Source organism: Prenolepis imparis, unplaced genomic scaffold (genome assembly GCF_030444845.1).
Source record: "Prenolepis imparis isolate NDT839.2.m4 unplaced genomic scaffold, iyPreImpa1.0 SCAF_10, whole genome shotgun sequence".
NCBI classification, from domain to species: domain Eukaryota; kingdom Metazoa; phylum Arthropoda; class Insecta; order Hymenoptera; family Formicidae; genus Prenolepis; species Prenolepis imparis.
This window is the reverse complement of record NW_028141168.1, coordinates 11,445,379-11,466,643: the sequence shown is the minus strand read 5'-3', so window position 1 is coordinate 11,466,643 and position 21,265 is coordinate 11,445,379. Positions and strand designations below refer to the sequence as shown.

Genomic DNA, 21,265 nt, shown 5'->3' with positions numbered 1-21,265 from the left:
AGAGAAAGAAAGAAAGAGCGACCGGGGTGAAAGGGGAGGTGGTGGTACACTTCTGCGTATTAAGGTTGTATTTGCTCCGGATAATTAGGACTTTTTCCCGGCCAATTCGGATGAATAATTGATTTTGCTGCTCCCTGCGCTGCCTGTCTGGACGCGCCTGTCGCTCTTGGAACTCTTCGAATGACAATCATCCGGAGAAAAATACGGATCTTTGCGATGAAATATTCAATATCTTGCACAGTATTATGCATTGTGAAGAACGCAGAATGAGAAATTTTTTTCCGAATAACATGCAATAGTAGTAATAGCGATAATTTGAATCTGTATTTTGAAGATCATTCAACTAATATATTATTTTTAGAAATTTTGAAGAAAAGATTTCACTTGTATACTTTAACAAATGTCAGTATTTAATAATAAAGAAAAATACTTCGCTTATAGAAAATTGAAAATTCACAAAAAATAATAACAATAGCTTTGTTAAGAAAAAGTAATTTTCAAGTTAATTAAAAAATGTGTAAAAAATAAAGAGGTTTGCTGGATAAAAAAAACACTGTTTAAAGAAAAATATTTATCAAAGGTGTAAGAGTAAATTTAAAAAACATTATTCTTTGTTTCCCAACGGAGATATTCTCATATCTTGATTTTTGACAGATCGCGATAAGAAAAGAGCGAACGATGAATCAACGAATATTTTCCGCTCTTCTTCAATATATTTAACGGAAGGTTTTTCCACAATTTTGTTAGCAACGTGGAAGCCGTCGAACGTCTCTCATGAGACATTTTGACACCCAGTACATCACGCCCATCCCCTTCATCTAGTTATATTACGTATACAATATCTGTGTATCGAAGCTAGTTGATCCTGGTAGGTCCCCTTCCTCGACGCGAGGCCATACATCATACCACCTTCTTTATTAAACTCATATTTTTCAAAAAGTCTCACCTTCGCTATCTGGAGCGCCTCCTCTCGCTCGCATCTCGGAAATCAACCCGGGGAGAACAAAAAATTCATTTGGCATTCAAGTATAAGATGGATATGAAAATTTTTATGTTAAAGATGATTTACGTCATCCGCGTCACCGATATGACTCAATTAGTTTGTTATCAAATAATAATAAATAAATATATTCAGTCTCTCTTTATTTAACGAAAGTTTTTTTACAAAAAGCATGTTAAATAAGCTTTTGATATAATTGATGAAAATTTAAATTGCAAAATTTGTAAAAGACACATTGTTCGTCTCTCCTGTCGACTAAAATTGACAAATTTTCGACAAATTAAATTTTTCACGATGGAATGGAAGGAATATTATATATACGAGAATTGACGAGAGGAAGACGGAGGTGCTTTAACGACTTGCGTTTCCATGGGATACATCGTGCGACGAGTTCGTTGTCTCTTCTTAGCGCTGGAAAGTTAGGCCACTTTCCTTCGACGCGCGGAGGAGAGATTGGCCGTTTGGCTGGCATAAAGAAGAAAGCCACCCCCTTCAGTTTGCCTTCCAGCGCACCCTTCGCCACCTCCGCCGGTCGCCCCTCACGACCCAAAAAACCGCGGACGGTTATAAAGCATTCTTCCAGTTTATTAGACGGAGACTCGCGGGCTTCTCTTTATATTAAGCATGTGCATTATTAATGCGCTGGTATAACCGTAAAATGCTGATGAAAAAAAGTTGCCAAGCCCCGCGGGTGTTTCTTCTACGGCAAGGTGAAAGAAGGAACGGAGGCTCCTCCGAGATTGCTACCGCAGCTTGACTGACTCTTCGACTCATCGGATATTGCGTGAAATTTGAATTTACAGACACTTTTCATCGAAAGAGTTATTTATTGCGAAATAACTGACGAGAAAGGAGAAGAACTGTATTTGACAAATCAATAATATCTTCAACTTGGTAATCGATCGAAGATAGCATATCGTGTTCGTAGACGACAATCGACTAACATTTTTTGCTAGACCGTTCCAATGCGATAAGACAGCGCAGCAATCTGGCACAGCGCAGAAGTTACACGCACCAGGGATTTCCATGGAAATCGATGACACCCTCGACGACGTAACTTCGGACGAGAGAGAATCGTCGAATAGAATGCCCGTAACTTATCCAGATAAGGGGTTGTAAAACGATGCTGTAGCTATCTGCCAATACGGTCTCCTCACCCTTCTCGCGGGAAGGGAGCGCCTGCATCCAGGTTGCGGGTAGATATAGGGAGCAATTTCGCAGAAATTGATGCCATTTGAATATCGTCTGCGCCACGACACGCTCTTCCAAGATGGTGCCGTTCGTAAAGGCGTTTACACGATTGTCGGAGATCTCTATCCGGTCCGTGCGCGCCTCGTCGACAAATACTGCCGAGACACATTGGTATTATGTATACGTTTCGTGGATCGTATTTCCATTGCGGGCTGGGCGTGCGATACTTCACGAGGAGATGGAGCGACTAACGTAAACCGGCGTTTGTTACTCCGATATTTGTTCCTCCGTCGATCGCAAGTTAACTCGCGAAGAGATAGAATCAAGATGAATAGCGATGTTCTTCAACATTATTCGTCATTTAAATTAGTTTTATCAATTATCTAATTATTCATGATATGAATGTTATATAAATGATTATATTTTATATAATTTTATTTTATACTTTCAAAAATTTATTTTTTATAATACATATATACTGACTACATGGACTCTTCATACTTGGCGGAATATATATATCAAGAACAAATATCTATAGCAAGCAAAATGTGAATCTCTTATGAAATCCTTATCTTGTGCGCAATGAATGGTAAAATTATTCCAAGTTTCATTGGATGTACCATCACGTCGTATCATTCGACGATATACTTTCGTATGACTTTAATCAGAACGCACCTTTACCCCTGATGTGTGATTATACTTGGCGACTTCCGGATACGTGCCGAGGTTACGTCACATGGGTGTTATCAAAGTCTTGTTTATCAAGTGCGCCGCTACATATATACACAGTGGAGATATACATACACTCTTCTCGGTTCCCGTCAATGGCGCTTCTTAGCTTATGCATAAAGCCCCTTTCGCCCATCACCCTCACGCCCCGCCGGTCCCGTCTATCCGTATCCACCTTCCGCAACCTCCTCATCTTTCGCGATTTCATCCCTGCCGTTTCAACCCCTTCTTCTACCGGTAGTAGCAGATCGGGGTGTCTCGCTCGCTCGCTCGCTCGCGAGTATTTCCGCCAGGATGTATCGCAAAATCTATACCGGCCTAAGGGGTGCGACGGGAAGGAAGGGGGAGGGCGAGAGTAGCAGGAGTGGGCGACGGTGGCGGAGGCCAGGGTGGTTTTCGAGAAGGGTGAGCCCCGTCACATTTCACTACAGACTAATAACTTCTGAATATTCATTTCGTGTTTCTCCTTGCCTGCTTGCGAACCCGTAAGCAAGGCTAATGCGACCTTCACAACAGAATGCCTGATGTTTCCGGAGATACATCGAACGAGGAGGATCGCATTTTGATGATTTTAAGCGATTCGCTTATTACACATAAAGTATGAACATCGTGATAGTATAAATTGAAAGATGTATAATTTTTAATTCAAAACTGCTTGTGGAAATAATCGGCGCGTTCCGTGTGAAATGAGTTTAAGGGGTATGTACTCTCCTTCGTCGAAGCGAGAAAAACAGAGTAGCTTGGAGGCGAGGGAAAAGCGAGAGACGGTCGTCATGGCAACTATGAATTAAGTAATCAATGAATTATTATTGACATTGATGTCTTCGCCCTACTCCTCCCTCCCCCCCCTGCTACTTGCGATACTTCAAGACTCATAAAGCAGGTTGCCTTGCGTTCCTGATTAATACACCGGTAGTATATCTCACTGGATTTCAGGATAAAGAGACGGAAGGTCTGAAACGAAGCGGGTATAGCTTGCTAGATGGAAAATGATATCCGTGGCGGGTTTCTTGTGTAAACATAATTTTTCTGCTCTTTACATTCAATACAGGCAGCGTAAATGAGTAGTTACATATCGCGTCCTGATTTTTGTATGATTAATAATTAACTGGAAGCTCTTTTATAAATATTATTGAACTTCGCGCTTAATAAATCCTTATCATTTTTAATGCATTATTTTTAACCTTTTTATTTTGAGAACTATTAATTTACAAATACATATGCGAATAATTAACAAAAGAATTATTACCTCAAAACACGAATAAAAATAAAAATGTAATAAATTAATGACACGTGATTGCTAATCTAATCTGACTAAAAATGTTACTCGCCCGCAGTTTTCAACCGCTATCCGACTTTGCCTCGCTCTTTATGTCGCTAAGGTTTCCGGCGTTCGTAATTCGAAACGGTGCTAGTAGAAAATACGATAGGACGCTTCGTATCGCGAAGGGAGAGCGAAGCAAGAGTGGCCGGATGATGGTGAAGGGGAAAAGAGAAGAGGAGAGAGAGAAAGGCGCACGGTGGAATGCTTCGAGCCAATAGAAGAGACTCCGCGCCAGCTTCAATTTCACGATCTTCGCGACAAATTAGCACGGACGAATTTCCTGCATCCCCTTCCTCCCTGCATCGCGTTCTCTCACGGAATTTCTCGCATCAGCGTTTTTCCGTCCTCTTCGATCAAGCTGATTGGCAAACGCGATTATTCCCCAGCGAGTTTGTCTCTTGGAAATTACTCGTTAGTGTTTCCCATCTGATTTAGTAAGCAATTCCGTTTATCTTGGAATATACAAATAATCCGTATATTTTGACATTCCAGTGCAAAAAGATATCTGTTCAATACACACACGCGTAAAGTGCTTAAGCATCCATATGCGGAGAAAAGCGACAGAGGAGAAAATGATGTAAACAGAAGTGGAGAGAAACAGTGTGCTAGGTTTCGTAATGCGAAATTTCGAACAACATGCACCATGCGCCATGTAAATGAATGAGAAGCGTTGCGCGTGAAAGGCACTACATCTCTGCGAGCATCCGACGCGTCGTTATAAAAATGACTTCGCGTTACGGATTAGGATGGAGGGATTGCGATGGCTTTTACGCGCTAAGATCGGGAGGGAACGAGGGAGAGGAAAAGAGAGAGAGGGAGAGCGATTATAAAAAAAAAAGAAAAGCACAGGAGAGGGCGAATTAAAATTTCACAACGCAACTGACAATCGTGAAATCCCGTCCCTTACCTCCCCCCCCCCCCCCGCGACAGTAGACGGTCCAGCGTTACCGACCCTCCATTGTCTCCGACAAAACAACTCCCCATCCTTCCATCCTCCTATTTCCCACCCCCGGTTAGGAAACGTGCGATAATAAATATAGAGAAAATGAAAAATTATTAAAAACTTCCTTTTTAACCTTGGTAATCCTCGTCGCCCCTAGAGATGCCGCATTAAAAACTCGCCGTTTCCCTGCCCTCCCAAGCCCCCGCGGCTCCTTCCCTCCGTCTCCGCTTGCTCTTTCTGCACCCTCGTCCACCCCGGACTCCGCGGTCCTCGGGGTTGGGTGTCCGGACACGCGAATTATTTATACGCAGGAGTCTCTCTGACGACATTACCACAGTGTTAGCATTAAATCATAATGTACGACCCGTTACGAGCCGCTGTGATTCGGCCTTGCGCGCGCTCCCGTGTCAACGAGCGCTCTTCGCTCGCGCTCGCGTGCTCCTTGTTTTTGCACTTCTAAAGAGCGCGAATAATTATTCTCCGAGTCGGAATGCTCGTTGATGTTCCCGCGCGTAAAAGAAAAAAAAAGAACGGGCGATCATACTTCGTTGAATAGATTGTTGATTGGTGGTGACTTTCATCTCGTGTGTGCGCATAGAGATAACGCTTTAAGGAAATATAAATATATATTTTCAAAAATTGGCTCAAAATACATTAACTCAATTAAATTAATAAAAATTACAGTTTTCTGATAGTGTTATCGAACGATTTGTATTATCGCACTCACGGGAAGATAACACGAATAGTTATGCAAGTTTCGCTTGGCGAAGCAGGTAGCTTTTTGCCTTTACGTTGATCTACGAGTAATCACGCGGGATGGCACAAAACAACGAAACCGCGTCGTATAATAAACCTATATTAATCTCGTAGGAAAGAGATAAAGCGATATTATCGAGCGAGTTCGCCGTCGAACGTCGACTCGCCTCTGCGTCGTAACTTTTTCATGAATAATCCCCGGGCTAATTTGAATAAATTATAACCGACGGCGTTTGACGGGGCTCCCAAATTCTCGGCGACGCTATTGATAGCCGTGAAAACGGAAGAGGGAGTCCTCCTGCCCGCGAACGTGCTAAAGTAGAAGGATCTCTGCGGCTTCCATTAATTCCTTTGTCTCGCGATCCTGTCACACAGCCTCGGGGGCTGATTTTCAAGGATTTTTTTTTTCCGCAGAGTCCATTAAAATATCAATTAAGACGACCGTGTCCATCTCACCTTCTCGCGGGACCCAACCTTTATTTCCTGACGGTTACGTCGAATCGATATATATAACCGTATACGATCAACCGAGCTCATTCTTAAGTCAAGCAGTTCTATTGTTTCGAAAGGAAAGAGAAATATTGCCCAGATGACGATGAAAAAGAATATATCTTTTCATTATTTTAAATATATTCTAAATAAAAGATAATATAGACGATAATTCTCTCTTACAAATTTTTATTTTCAAACAGCGAATAGCGATTCAAATGAAAACCAATTAATTATGGAGATCGGTGAAACGCGTAATGGGGCAATTACCGCAGAAGAGCATCGACACGCGGATATCGGATACCGTTTCGAAACAATAATGCTGTCAGAGTCAAGCCGTGCGATCGTGAATGCGCGCATTCATCCGGCTCGATAATCCAACTTGAAAGGTACACGTCCGGGGCTTTTTCTATTTACTACAACGGCGCTCAGAAGCACGTACGTAACGAACAAACGTTTCCGGAATACCTGTTACCTAGGGCGCTGGAAAAAATATGGGAAACCCCATCCTTGGAGAACGAGCAAGGGAGGAGGCGGAGCGGTAGAAGGGGGTAGAAAAGGGGCGGGAAAGGGAGAGGTCGGTTTACCCCACGTAGAAGGCGCGCATGAATTGGCGTGTGTGCGCCGCTGCTCACACGGACACGGGCTCGCATGCGAGCGAGCGCAAGGGTTGAATTTTAATTATTTTCTCTTTGGTAGGTATAATATTTCAATGCTCGGCGGAGCCTGGCCGACCGAGCGCTCGCCTCTCGCCGCCATCTCTGTCAAGTAATGTTATTATAATTATACGCGTGTGCGCTCGGTCGGTCATTTCTTGCGTCCGTCCATCCCCCGACCATCCCCTGACCCACCCCCACGCACACGGCGCATCCTCTGTGTCCGTCTTTCTCCTCTTTCTCGCCGTCTCCGCCTCGCCACCCTCTCGCGAACGCCTCTCTTTTCGCTCTCGTCTCTCGTCCCCCATCTCGCCTGCGTTTTCCACTGCCTGGGTATTGTGCAATTAAAATGTCGTAATTGTCCGTCGGAATTCATCTTGAAATTCGTGCCTAACCAGTCGACGCGCCACGTTGATGTCCACCTTTCTTGAGTGTGTGCGTTGCACTCGAGTAATGCGCGCGAGATATATCGACATGAGCAGGAGATTCAAGGCTGAATATATTTACACAGTTTGATATTTCTTTACACGAGTTTCAAGCAGTTCATTATTCAGAAATAAAGCAAATTAAAGTAATCTTTTGTAAATATGAGAAATATTGTTGCAGGATCATGTTTGCCATGTTTAATGCAGCGTTAATATTTTATACTCGAAATTAGGTCTCTCCAAGAATTTACTCCCGTATGAAAGGCTTTCCTTCCCTTTCGTCGAAACATCTAAAAAAAAAATTACACAAAATAATTTATGATATCTATGCATTGCTGTCAATTAGTTAATTGATTGATATTATCAGAAGACACGAGTTCAAAGATTGCAAATGGAAATAAAAGACTCTTTGATTCGATGAACTTTTGGAGAGAAATCTACATTAAATTAATTAAAATTTTTCAAACTGCGACATAATCTCCCTCACAATGAGATCACAATAAAAAGAATAGCATACTATTTTTATTTATGCAATAGTTTGACTCACGATAATAATAATATACGTTAATTTGAGGAATAAGCTGTACAATAATTTGAGAACATTTGTAATAATTATTACAATAATCCTCTTCACGAGGATTTTTATTACATATAAATTTTTTGCAAAAGACAACTTTGCATAGAATGTAATGATATACGATACGATAAAAATAATGTAGGCTTCGCGATCAACAACCTATGATTACTGTATACATAATACAAAAAATTGCTCATTTACTTTACGAAAATATAAAATTTTCTTTAACAAAAATTCCACTGAAAGAAAAAAGAAAAAAAAAGAAAATCCAAAAAGAAATATAAACGAAAGCATGAAAAGTTTTGAATGCCGAAGAAAAAACTGGAGAGAGAAATACAACAAAATGAGCTCGGTTGTAACATTAATATAAATATCTCGTACCACATTCACGTTGTTTCAAAAGAACGTGTCGCGGTCGACGCGGACGAAAGGCGAGTCATCGGCCGGATAAAGCCGGACGGCGTATGTATGCGATCACCTGAAATTCAGAATTGCAAATTCTTTAATTCACGGGACGCGATGGCGATGGCGACGACGGCGACGGTTGCAACGGCGGAGGTCCTCCGCCCGGCAGGAAAATACCTTCGCCTGACCTATACAAACATCGCGGGAGAGACGAGGGGATGTGTATTCAAAAATTTACATAGGTACATTCTGATTAAAGTGTCCTAGAAAGCAAATCTAATACAGCAGCGCGCGCGGCGAGAGAGTACGCCGAATCTCTCTCCTTTCCCTCTTCTCTTCCTTCTCTCTTATTCCTTCCCGCTCTTTCCGTCACGCAGTGAGAAGCTCTTTCGGATGCGAGGATGCGAGGAAAATTGTGCGGGATGGATTATTACATATCCTTCGGAAAGGTCTCGTCCGACCGGCGAAAGGAGAGTATCGGGATCGAATGGGGGGATGAAAGAATACTGGATGTATCTCGCTACGGTGTCCAGTATATCATGATAATCGTGGGATTTATTACTCGTTACCGAGGTTTATTATCCCGATAACGGGCTAGGGTGAACGTGACGAGAACGTAGAAAACAGATAAAATCACAGAGCAAGAAGAACACTCGAAAAAAAAAAAAAAGAAACTGAAAGACCGCGAAAGAAAGAACGTCTCGTAACGAATTCCTGCGATTGATAATGGAAAAATGCGACCGCGCTCGGTAAACGTAAAAAAAAATTACGAACACTGGTATTACATTTTATCCAACGGCAAATAAGTAGGATCCATCTTGCGTCTGCCAAGTTAGCGACAATGCGACAGCGTACGTAGATTCCACACTCGGCGATTGGATTCGCCAATTAATCACCGGCCGAGCCGCAGCGGCACGGATGAAAGAATAACGACGCGGAAACGAAACGAAATTTAAATATTCTCGCGTTGTTCGCGAGGAGGATACCGAGGGGTAGAAAAGGGCAACGGTATCCGCGGGCGTTCCTCCGCACCCCTCGACGGTTCCAGGACGGGCAGGGAATGGGCGAACCTGGTGTAATTGCAAAATTGCATTAGCTTTGTGTTCTTCCGCCGTTCGCCCAGACGTAAGAGATATGCGTGTGTAGCGCATTGCACAACGAACGATTTATATGAATGAGAGAGGGAGAGAGAAAGAATCTCATTTCTTTTTTTTTTTTTTTTTTTTTCGTTCAACGTCCCCATCCCACCATCTATGTGTACCGTTAAGTGATGTCTTTTCGGAATAGCTTGCTACGTTCTTGCCAGATTAGCGAAATTAATTCAAGAGATCACGTTCAGGTGTTAGATTCAATCGACCAATTGTCATTATATAATTCAAAACGAAATGCACACACTTCGAAATTTCGATATTCGTGATAATCCAGCGATAGTTTCCCTCGTGTTTAATTTTCCTCTCGCAACGTTTATATTTGTACGATCTTATCGGAAAGCGTCACGAATCCCTTCGTTTGGTCGTACGAGTTGATAGCATCTACAAGAGCATCGAAAGGGAAGTTCGATGCGAACGAAGGATCCCGAGGGTCCTCCGTGGAACAGAGATGCAGAGAGAGAGAAGCTCGTCGTCTGCAAGTGTTATTTGCACGGTATCGAGCACAAGCCTCCCCCGTTCTTAAACCAGACTCGCCATTTCCCTCCGACTCGTTTCGTCTTTCCGGCGACAAATAAGCAACAGAACGAACGCGGCCCTATCTCGCGCCGGCAACGATTGCTTGAGAAACGCGCCAGATTCCTGATTCCGTGTCGCCTCTCGACTGAAATTTATCTTCTTCGACCCCCCTACCTTGCGCGCCCAGACACTCTCTACTACTAGAATGTCGTTTCAAATTCGGATCGGATCTTTATCTCCGCTCGTCAGATACATTTTAATCGGAATTGGAGTGTTCGTGCGACATCCATATTTGAATACCAATATGCATTAATAACTTTGACAGGACGAGATCTTATTCTTACAAATTAAAGGAGACGAAAATGGCAAAGAAAATTAACATCATGTCATTATTCACTACATTAATATGCAATTCAGTGGCGAAATATATATATATATTTTTTTGAAAATATTTAAAGAAGCATGCATTACTATTTAAATTATTGCTTGTAAAAATAAAACTTTTAAAAAGATACATAATATACAATTAACACTGAAAGTAACGTTTTTTAATATGATATGTCACAGTTATTAAAGCTGATAATTAAACTATTTACATATATTGCATTTAAGATATGTTTGATATTTTTGAACAATATTTTCGAGTTCAAAAAATATAAAATTTTGAAATGATATATTTCGGAAACTAGAAGAGAGTCCGCAATTTAAAGTATACATGTTAATTCAAGACTCTATCCATTGTGTATATGTAAAAAATCAAAGTAATTAGTGAGGTATAATCTTTTCGCAAATTTTATCCTTATAAATATCATTAAAGTATAACAAGATTTTTTACTTTAAAGAAACTAGTTTGTTGTATATAATTGTATATAATAAATTATGAATAATTGCGATATTATTAAATGATTTGTAATTAACTTTTTAAAATTTTAAATTTGTAAAGCGATAATAATTATTATAATAAAATTCGGTAAATATTACTGTGATAAATATCAATGTCTCGTTAAACACTGGGAGACGTGACGCGGTCTGGTATATGGCGAAACGTCTTTTTCACGAAGGAGACGCGAGCCTTGACACCGATAATGCGTCCGTTTGTATTCATCCAGTTATCGACGCGAAGGGTGCCGGCGGGGATAGAGGCTCGACAAGGTATTGTAATACCGCAAGGTTTTATGGGAAACCTGGGGGCGTCGTCGAGCCCCGCGAGGGACGGCGGACGAGCGGGGAGGAAAATTGAAAATGAGCATAAAAAGCATAAAAAGCGAGACGCAGGGCAGATTGCCGTGGAACATTCTTCGGCAAAGGGGCAATTCATTTTCGTATGCTATATCAATTTCTTGCTTCGCCTCCTCGCCTCGGCCATCTCCTCTCGTTCTCCTCGCTTCAGCGTCCCTACTCGCTCGCAGCCACCAACCTTCGATCTATACGCGTTTCATCCCTTAAAACCGTTAACTTCGCCAGACATCAAGGGGAATGCGAATTAGCTCCGGCCGTCTTATCCGTGCCGATAAAAATGACGATGAAAAAGACGGGCCCCGGATCGTTCTGTCGTACCTCGTTGCCATCCCTCTCCTCGCTTCTCGTTCTCCCAATCGAGAGTTACCTTAATGGAAGTTATGCCTTAATCGATCCCTTCCTCGTTTCCTTCCTTTAAAAGTTTCACGTCCGAAATACTGTGCGCGAACGGTGTTTACCGTTGGGCGTAGTTAACGACGCTTTACGAGTAACGACTTGCCGGGACGAAGGAATTAAGATTTACACGAGATAATTAAGGATTAAGTAGAACCCGCGTCGCCCGCGCGTTCGACGCATTTTCGAGGGTACGTTTCGGGCGGTACGTGCGTGGAATAAGGCGGATTTTTAGTTTGACAAATAGGTGAAACACATCCTGGAGACGAATGCGAGATATAGAGGCGTGAATTCATCTCGTGCGCCTTTTGACAAATATTTTTACAGCGCTTACGCTGTGTAGATTTTTCACGAAACTTTTAAATTTCTAAATATTTTACCATGAAAGTTGTTTAGAATTCACCATGAAAAATATTTATAATTTTCAAATTATGTGATATAGAGTTACACAAACATAAAAGTAATATCAAATATTTCTTACAATCTCGTATACATCATCTATTACATTCACATACATGCACGACCCTCACAAATGTACGCACATTTTCCGAAGTGCGGGAGCAAAGGGTTGAAGGAGGAAGGCCGGGCTCTACGATCGATCATGCATTATAGACTGGAAGCTGACACCTGGTGATAGATCGTGGTAATTAAATAACTCGTTGCGATCAGGCCGAGCTCGAGATTCGGCCTGCTGGTAGGAAGAAGAGGGCGGCGGGGTCTCTACCAGCATGTGCGCGTCGTCCCTGGACGGGATGTAATTGACAAGGCAATTGATAATCGCCGTCGGGTTGACAGTATCTCCGAGAATTAGCGTTATACGCGAGCGTCAGGGCTCTCCCCCAAATTGGCGCACAAATTACCAAGACGGCCGAGGATGCAGGATTCCGATCGCACGACTCGTTTTACAGTTCCATGTTGCAAAATAAATAATTTCCACTTAGATATATATCATAGATTAAATAGGTATAATATATTATCAATATTTTTTCTCTCTCTTCAAAATTATGATTAATTAAAATAACAATATTAAAGTATAAAAAGACATAACAAAAATATTTTATACTATAATACTACAAAAATAATAAATTTTTATAAATAACAGTTATAGATATAATAAAAAGAAACAAGTTATATAAAAGAGCAATTGCTAAAATTTCAGTAAATACATAAGCTGTAATTTGTATCTTTCCAGAAAGCTTATTAAAATTTATCCGAGGCCAATGGTCAGTCGACCTTATCAGAAAATCGAGAGTTGAGATCGAGGTAGCTGCGACCTAATTAATAATTGCGACGCGGCTCCACTCGACCTCGGGGCGACTCGACTCGCGGTCCGGCGGCGTTTAATTATTTCGACGTGAAATATGTATAGCGGGTGGTCCGCAGAAAGCGAGAGGGGGTTGGTCGAAGCTACGAAGCGGACTGGGTAACCTTATTCACCATTGTCGGGCCGAGGAACAGTCCGAATGGAAAGGATTCTGTTCGCCGGGGGTGGAAACGAGACACGGTGCCGGTCGAGCCGGCAAAAAAACACTGCCTTCTGTTTAATTTCATTTTTAACTTGAGGCTATATTTAATTAAGAAATATCACGAAACTCCCGACGTATATATATATAGAACCGAATGGCGGACGAACGGGGTTATAACCTACCACCCATCGACTTGTCGCAGCACGAAAGAACGACCGAGACGGTTGCAGAGCAGGCCAAGTGTAAATTAAAAAAAAAGCCACGGCCAATTTGTGCGGGATAATCTCGCGCCGAGAAAAGGAGAAGAGAAGGAGGAGTGTGGAAGAGGTCAAAGGGTGGAAGGTTGGAAACAAAGTTTTTACAACGAAGCGCATAGATGGTGAGCTTTAACACGCGCTTCGGAATCGACAAATGTTGCGAAAACGTGTTGCTTCACGTGCGCATTATCGGGCTAACTTGTATGTAATTTTAATTCATTTCTTATCATCTTGACGCGAGCCTATAGAACAGCCTCTACGTACAAAATACTTATTCGTCGGCACGAAATATTCAGAAACAGATACTTTGTGTCAATAATATATTTCTTTCTATATTTCGTCGATAATAAATATAATACACAATTGGAATACTTTATTACATATGTAATATCGAATACTCTTTTGTGTGATCTAAGAATTACATCCGCTATTTAACAATTACAACAAGTGTGCTTTGTTCGACAGAGCGTAAACTAACTGAAAATACACTTTTCCTTTTACGATGCGCCGCAAGCTCGTCTCTCATTCCACCCCTTTTCACGCAAGGTTGCGCGGATTTGATCGCGGTACCCCCCAAGTGGTCCCGGGAACGAGGGCTGATTATGTTTATTCGTGTGCGACGACTAAGTATATTTTTGGTTCTTCTGATGTCTCGCGGATGATCCCAAATTGCTGGGTAATGGCAGCCTCGGCATCAGCGTTCGTGTGCCGGAGTGGTTACCGACAACCAGGAGGAGACCGACAACGCGAGAGGGTTTGTAATTTGTGTTCGGTGACGCGAAGTCACCGCGTTGGCTTTGACTCGAGCGAGTAATTTCACCTATTAACTTTACGTCCTAATTACCGATCCTAATATATACCATTGTGCCGACATGCTGCCGAGGGATCGCCTCGAGTTGTCGCCTAGAGATGGGTTCGACGTTTGATTATAATCAAATCTTATAAGATTACGATAGAAAAAAACCGACGTACTGATTTTTGCTGAAACTCAAACTGGCTTCCCTGCAATTTCGATCAATAGTCAAATACGTATATTTGCATACTATATTGAAACAAGTGTCGTTTATTTAGTCTCACGAGCGAGAAAAACGTCGCCACTTGACGATCGTTTCCGCCGCAGCCGCAAAGTGCGGCTGCGAAACAACCCGCACGACGTTATTACGTTTCGCGCTCTCGCATCGACCAAATCTTAATTATTTGCAATTTTACGGACGGCGGAACGTAATTATAATGCGAGCAAAGGACCATATCGCTGTAGGGTCGCGTGGTTGGTGGCGCAGTTACCTACCCCCTGACCTCCATCCGCCGGCCACCTCTTCTTCTCTCTCTCTCACTTGCGTTTCCGCTCTTCTCTCTCTCTCTCTCTTTCCCCTTTTCTCCTCCCTCTCACTCTCTCTCTCTCTCTCTCTTTTCTCAACGACCCTCCTCAGAACCGGCGGCGCACTCGCCGTGAGCATTTCATCAGAAGCGCCGTCGAGTTCCACAGACCACTTAACTCATAAATGAGGGATTATTTCATCGTGTAATCACGTATGGACCAAAAAGCATTACAATTAACGCTAACCAACTGCGCGCGACGCTATGCACCCGCGGCACCGCGACGTCAAATAGCAACACGATGCTTGGTTGCCGCGTCGCGCGGCATGTTGCCTTTGGATATTATTTCATATTTATCGCGAATATGAAAGCTTCGGTTACATCGCTAGTGTAGAATGCTCAGGCTTTTGAAGATGACGCTTTGTTCATGCGATTAGTAACAAATTTCGCGATTTCCGCAAACGCATGTATTTAATATACTCTTACGTTCAACCATGACTCTTAATCTTTCGTACTAACTTCACAATGTTCAAACTAATATACAATATTAATTTTTTTAGAAGAAATCCAAATCTTCTATAATAAATCAATTGTATGAAATATTATAAATTTTTCTAAAAACTACATTTATTTATATACAAAAAGATCCATACATATAGCTGCTTAAATAGTCTCGAGAAAATATATTATCAAGACGATAAAAAAATGCCACTCAAACACGAATTCATACTTCGCCATAACTTCGCAATCATCACGAATTTTCAGTTCGCGGAAAGCGTTATGTAAGATTGGTGCAAAGCGAGGTAAATCGGGCGATCTAAATCAATCGCACGGGCGATTAGGCGCGTTTCCAGAGCGAGATGGCAGGAAGACGCGGGATTTATCGTTCCTCGCGGTCTTTGACTGGCGAAAGAGCGGCGAGCCGACGATTCTCCACCTTCTTTCGCACGTGATCGATCCGCTCTTTTCCACCCTCGGAGCAATAATCCTGGCTGGAGTTAATATATATCGCAAGACGGAAGGAGAGAGAGAGGGAAATCAGCAAGGGAGTGTTGGAGGAGAATCGGGGTGAAGGGGGAGAGCAGTGAGGAAGAAAGAGCCACGCCAATACATCACTCCGTCGGCCGTTCGGCGCGGCAGACCCGCCAAAATAGCAATTACCCCCGCGGAATCAAATGAAATAAAATTGCATTATCTGGCATGCCATGGCGCGATCAATCATACACCCTTTAGCCGGCCCTCGCGAACACCTTCCGCCTCCGTCCCTCGCCACCCGTCGGTCGGTCGTTCTTTCAGGATACCTGTCTATACCTGTATATATATATATATGTATATGGTGCGTGTATGCGTGTGTTACAGATCCCGAGGCCTCAGCAAAGTGTCGACAAAGACGAAGAGGATTCCATTTGGCGCGACTTGCGCGATCGGTCATTGGCTGACGCGAGGAAAAGTCGTTCCTCGAATTCTTCCTCGGAAATGGAGCTTGTGGACAAAGCTGAACGCACCACTGTCACTGGTGAGATTAATTGCGTAGTGTGTATTGATGTATTTATTAAGCGCCCCTCATATATTTAGTTAATGAAAACTAAAAATGTTTTATATATACTCAGACAATTATATATTATATATACGCACACACAACACACACATTTTTATTAAAATACATATATTCTAAGATATACGTAAAGCATATCAAACGTTTAATATTTTATATGTATATCTTCTGTTATAAAAAAAGAATTAATAACAATAGTAATAAAATAATATTAACCTTGATATTAAATTGAATTTTTAAGTATTATTCGTCATTGACTGCAAAACCGTCTCCGTTTCCTTTTCTTCCTTCTGAAACGTCGGGGAAAAACACAGAGAGGCGTACACGAGTGAGGCTTTTATAGCGAGCAACGCGATAAGTTCGTACCGCCTCGGAGCAGTGGCATGATTATTACTATTGCTATTATTGTTGCGGTTACATCGACCGCGATCACTCAAACTCGTTAAAACTTTCGACATTAGTACCGACTTCGGCCTGCATTCCACCCTCCTTCGTGCACTTTCCGCCCACGGCCGACTTTTACCTCGTCGGTAGCACCCTCGTCGCACCACGTACACATGTACGGATATGATGCCGCACGCACACCGTCACTTCGATGAGAACTTCTTCCGCACTCCGATAAAATTGGCAGTGCGGCTAAATCGTTCCGTGATTTTTCATATAAAAATACGCAAGTACGTCTTGATGTATAATGATTAATGTTAATAATTGACAGCCAGGAAGATAACGACGTTACGAAAGATTCGCTTTCTCGAGAGATTCGCGAGAAAAATTATAAATTGATTAAAAATAATTTTTTATTGAAATTATTAGTAATTTTTTTCGATGGCTAATGACGCATTCACGAGTTCACGTTATCGTATCGTTCGATTGCCGCATAACCATCGCGTTTTTCCCAGAAATTCTACCTAGATTCAGCGCCACCATAATTCCAGGCTACAGAGCACAGATATATTGGACGTACGTCCAATTCTTTTCCACTTCCTTTCGAAAAACGGCGCTCGTAAACGCTACGAAGACCGCGACGGTGGCATGAAGTATGAGCTTGGCGTGCGGACGTTAGAAAGTATCTAGGAATACGGAATTAATCGCCTCTTTTCTGTTCCATTCTGCGCGCTCGTATATGCATAATACGCACACGGTGTTACACCATCGTGGAGATATCCGCAGGTGGAGTGGAAGCCGCCTCGGCTCGGAGAAAGGAACGGGGGATATAAAAATAGATATGAGCCACACAGGGAGAGGGGGAGCGAAAAAAGGAAGAGGGACCGGAGAGTAGAAGTGGCCCGAGCAAAAAGGCGGAAAGTGCAGAAACGCAGAACGGAGAAAGACAGAAAGACAAGGGGGTGGCGCGACGAGGAGGGATGAACGGCAAAAGGGAGAAGGCGCGGAATGTATGGAGATTCGGAGTCATGCGATTCAACTATAAAACTCGGCGAGTTTTGCAGCTGGCGAGGCGTCGTACCCCTTCCTTTTTCCTTCACCCCCTTCACCCCTCTCTCTCTCACTTCGTCCCCGGCACCATCCCGCGCCTCCCTCGCCCCCTTTCCTTTCCGCCGTTCCGCGGTTATTTACGGTTTGATTCGCCTTATCTTCCCAGCCACCCCCAACTCTGCCGTTCTTTCTCTCGTGTTCCTCGCCTCGGCTCGTACCCCGAAAACTACCCCCTCCCTTGCCAGCGTAAAAGATAGTCGAACCGAGCGGCCGCGGACCCCCGCATCACACTTGTTGTTAGCGGCGGTCGTTTCCGGCGACGGTGGGCTCGATATTTTACCAATCCGACTCGCGAAATTTACCGAAACCTTTCTTTCTTTTCGTCGCGCGAGATTACAAACTTAAATGTGCCTATTTTGCTTCCTTTATAATTTTGTAACAATATTTCGATAAATTTTGATTTATTGAATCTCTCTCTTCTCTCAATAAAATTAAGGATAATATTGCTATCATCAAAAATTATTAAATGTGATAAAATTAATTGCCATTAGTTATCAAAAATCTTTCGGTTTGAATATATTATATTAGAGATATGAGGAAATAGTTTTGGCGCTAACCATTTGTAACTTTAACGTACAATTTTACAGCTCGTTGACGCTCAAACAACGAATGCAAATTCCAAGCCAATTAACGAAGGCTTTTCGTCGATTTAGAATCGAAACACCGCTGTAATTCGCCAAGCCGTTCATATTCCAAGCTGTACACTGGATTACATCTCCAAAGCAAATACTTGCGCCTCGTTAAGGTAACAATATTCAAACAGAATCTGCCTTAACTGTTGCGCAGCTTGTTTTGGTTTGGTCCTTCGACTTATCCATCCTGCATTATTCTCCTCATGGCTACCGAGAAAATGGGAATATCGAGAGTTACTCAACTTCTCATCGCATTAATTCTTCAGTAAGAAATTAAATATTCAAGTCAGAAATAAGGACGCAGTAAGATGTGCACTGGAATTAAATAACTTAGTTAACGTCTCACCAGAAATGCAATTTCTTATTTCAATTTATTGCAGTATTTCACACTGGAGAACTTTTGCATTTTATGCAATAAATTCTGCATCTAAATGCTTATCTTAAGTTTTTTTTTCTAACCGCGCTAACAACTATTTTTGTTACGATTGTGTTAAAACTAAGCCTAGATTAAAATTTTAAACAATTTAATTTGAGGAACGCAATCGATATAATTTTTCCGAGTACAAATTACAATTTCAAAAATGTACGCAAAAATAATAAATATATTTTTAGCGTACCCGCTGAATAATATTGCAAAATTGAACTTGGTTTTAATCTCCATTATTTATTCGTTGATTTCACAACGTTGTTCATTGTATACGGATTCCTACTATTAAAATTGAATTTCGAACGGAAACATGCTAACACATAATCACGTCTGCTATATATTATATCAATGTATGAATAGAACAGCGGTGTGTATGCATTCAATTACACCGAGCACATACGGATATATCCGTTGAAGGACGCGCGGCGTCTTAGGAATTCTGCCAAGCATTGAGCTTACAAGCGGATACGGTCGTCTGTGACGGTCCTCCTATCCGTCTGTTTATCGTCTATTCCGACATTTGGACAAGCAAGCTCTCCCTCCTTCCGACCGCGAACAGAACCAGGAGTCGTCGCCTGGCGATCCTCAAAGCCCCTTAGTACCGTTTCTCGACCGGTGTCCTCCTACGACCGATGAAATACTTCTTGAGGATCAAGGGAAGAAAGGTCGACGTCTCAATGGACCGGACAAATCACACCGGAACATCTATTTGGCGTACGTATTTTGATTAGCTCAGTAGCAAACGGCTTTGACATATTATTGTGGTGTAACAGGGCTGGTTGTAATCAGTATAATCATTTAGGTACTGCTGTGCTAAATAATTATCTAAACACTGAGGTGCTAGGAATCGAAACTTTTATCTATTAGACAATTTTATTTGAACTATTCTATCTTCTATATTTTTTTTAAATATGAAATATTTTTCAAATAAATTATCGGATAATTAAGTCTGAGTAGAATGTAAAAAATTATCACAATTAATACTCGCTAAATTATTCCAACGCGATACATCAAAGCGGCTATTACAATTGTCCGCTCGTTGATTCGTTATAAGACCTCCACCCTTATCCCGCTTAAGATTCACGGCTTATCGATATTCGGGATCGTCTGGCTGTCTAAGAACAAGATTTTCATGGGACTCGTGGAAGTCGGTGAACGTCGAGCTTTGACCGTAGCATCAAAGACGAGGATAGAGAACTGGTTGAACGTGTAAGGGTGGTTGAGAAGGAGGGAGAGAAAGAAAGAGAGACAGAGACAGAGAGAGATGGAGAGCTGCCGAGTACAAATGCTTTCGCTATCAGTTGGGTCTGGCAGCGAATCCTGCCTATCCATCCATACCACAATGCGGAGATATTAATTATGAGATATTACGATAAGACCCGAACAATACGCCCGTATTGAATGAACGATCCTCCTTCTGCAGTGCCACCGCACTGAGAAACGTGTCTTACCATCCCCCGCCTGTGGCTGCGAAATCTGCACCTAACGCATCTACCGATACACACGTACGTACAATGCGTATAACTGATGAGTTTCGATATAAGTGCACCTACACGACTGTTTACTGATTTCGTAACATCACCTCTGAATCAGACGTTGCTCCTTCCATTGCATTGTGCTGTTGACAAACTTCTCTCACTGATGTCAGCTGATTGTCATCGCGTGTTATCTTATTAATTGTCGCTACGTTCGATACGTAACTCGCAGTGTAGCCGATGAAGAATAAAGAAAATATTTCTTAATTCTTACCACTTTTTATTAATTTTTTCAGTATTTGAAAGGTAATAAATAGTATTCGAAAACAATTTTTTTGGTGTGTGTAATTGCTATATTTTTTATTTCGATATATTCGAATATTACAAGTTATAATTAGAATCTAAATATATATTTAAGAATAAAGCACACGTCGCTCGCGATTCGGCAATCTAGTCGGTATCTCTTAAAGGCAACCTCGTACCATTTTCAAAAGCATGTTCAAGGCTTACCTTTACGATAGACGGCACGAATATTCGCCGTTGAAACGACAAAGCGGATCGATGAGCTTACCCGTGGTAAAGGGTTTGTGATTATGTCGGGGGTACGAGATAAGAACCGCACTTTGCGTACCTTTTACGAGCTCCCGCACTACGGATTTACGACGTATCGCGTAACGCGAAATGCCCACGATCATTAGCATGATGGTTTTTTTAAGACTCGAGATTCCCCTCGATACAATGCTGTTTGCGATATTATGAAAAATTGCAGTTTCAATCAAGTCGGCATCTCGAATCGCTATCTGCTTGATTACAGGCATGTACGTTTGTTTATAATTACTTTGTGACAT

At 42.1% G+C, this 21,265-nt stretch overlaps 1 protein-coding gene and 1 long non-coding RNA gene across 2 annotated transcripts in view; one reads left to right on the top strand and one right to left on the bottom strand.

The window, feature by feature from the left end:
• Positions 1 to 16,465, top strand: part of LOC145941885 (uncharacterized) — a 137,892-nt gene extending 121,427 nt beyond the window's left edge. Inside the window, exon 8 of the long non-coding RNA XR_014426254.1 lies at positions 16,194 to 16,465. This is a non-coding gene — a long non-coding RNA (uncharacterized LOC145941885). The remainder of the gene's footprint in view (positions 1 to 16,193) is intronic.
• LOC145941508 (uncharacterized) lies at positions 8,477 to 16,948 on the bottom strand. The gene is made up of 3 exons (XM_083047616.1): positions 16,913 to 16,948; positions 16,146 to 16,341; positions 8,477 to 8,568 (listed from the first exon to the last, which is right to left on the bottom strand). Exons 1-3 carry the CDS (start codon positions 16,946 to 16,948, stop codon positions 8,477 to 8,479), a joined length of 324 nt encoding a protein of 107 aa, XP_082903742.1.
• Positions 16,949 to 21,265: the final 4,317 nt, after the last annotated feature.

Excerpts from the sequence above, each read along its gene's own strand:
- LOC145941508 (XM_083047616.1), bottom strand. The coding sequence starts at position 16,948 with ATGTGTACGTGGTGCGACGAGGGTGCTACCGACGAG. Across the intron at positions 16,342-16,912 it reads ACGAGGGTGCTACCGACGAG|TGGTGCGTTCAGCTTTGTCC; the intron begins GTAAAAGTCGGC and ends CACCAGTGACAG. Across the intron at positions 8,569-16,145 it reads ACATATATATATATATACAG|GTGATCGCATACATACGCCG; the intron begins GTATAGACAGGT and ends TCTGAATTTCAG.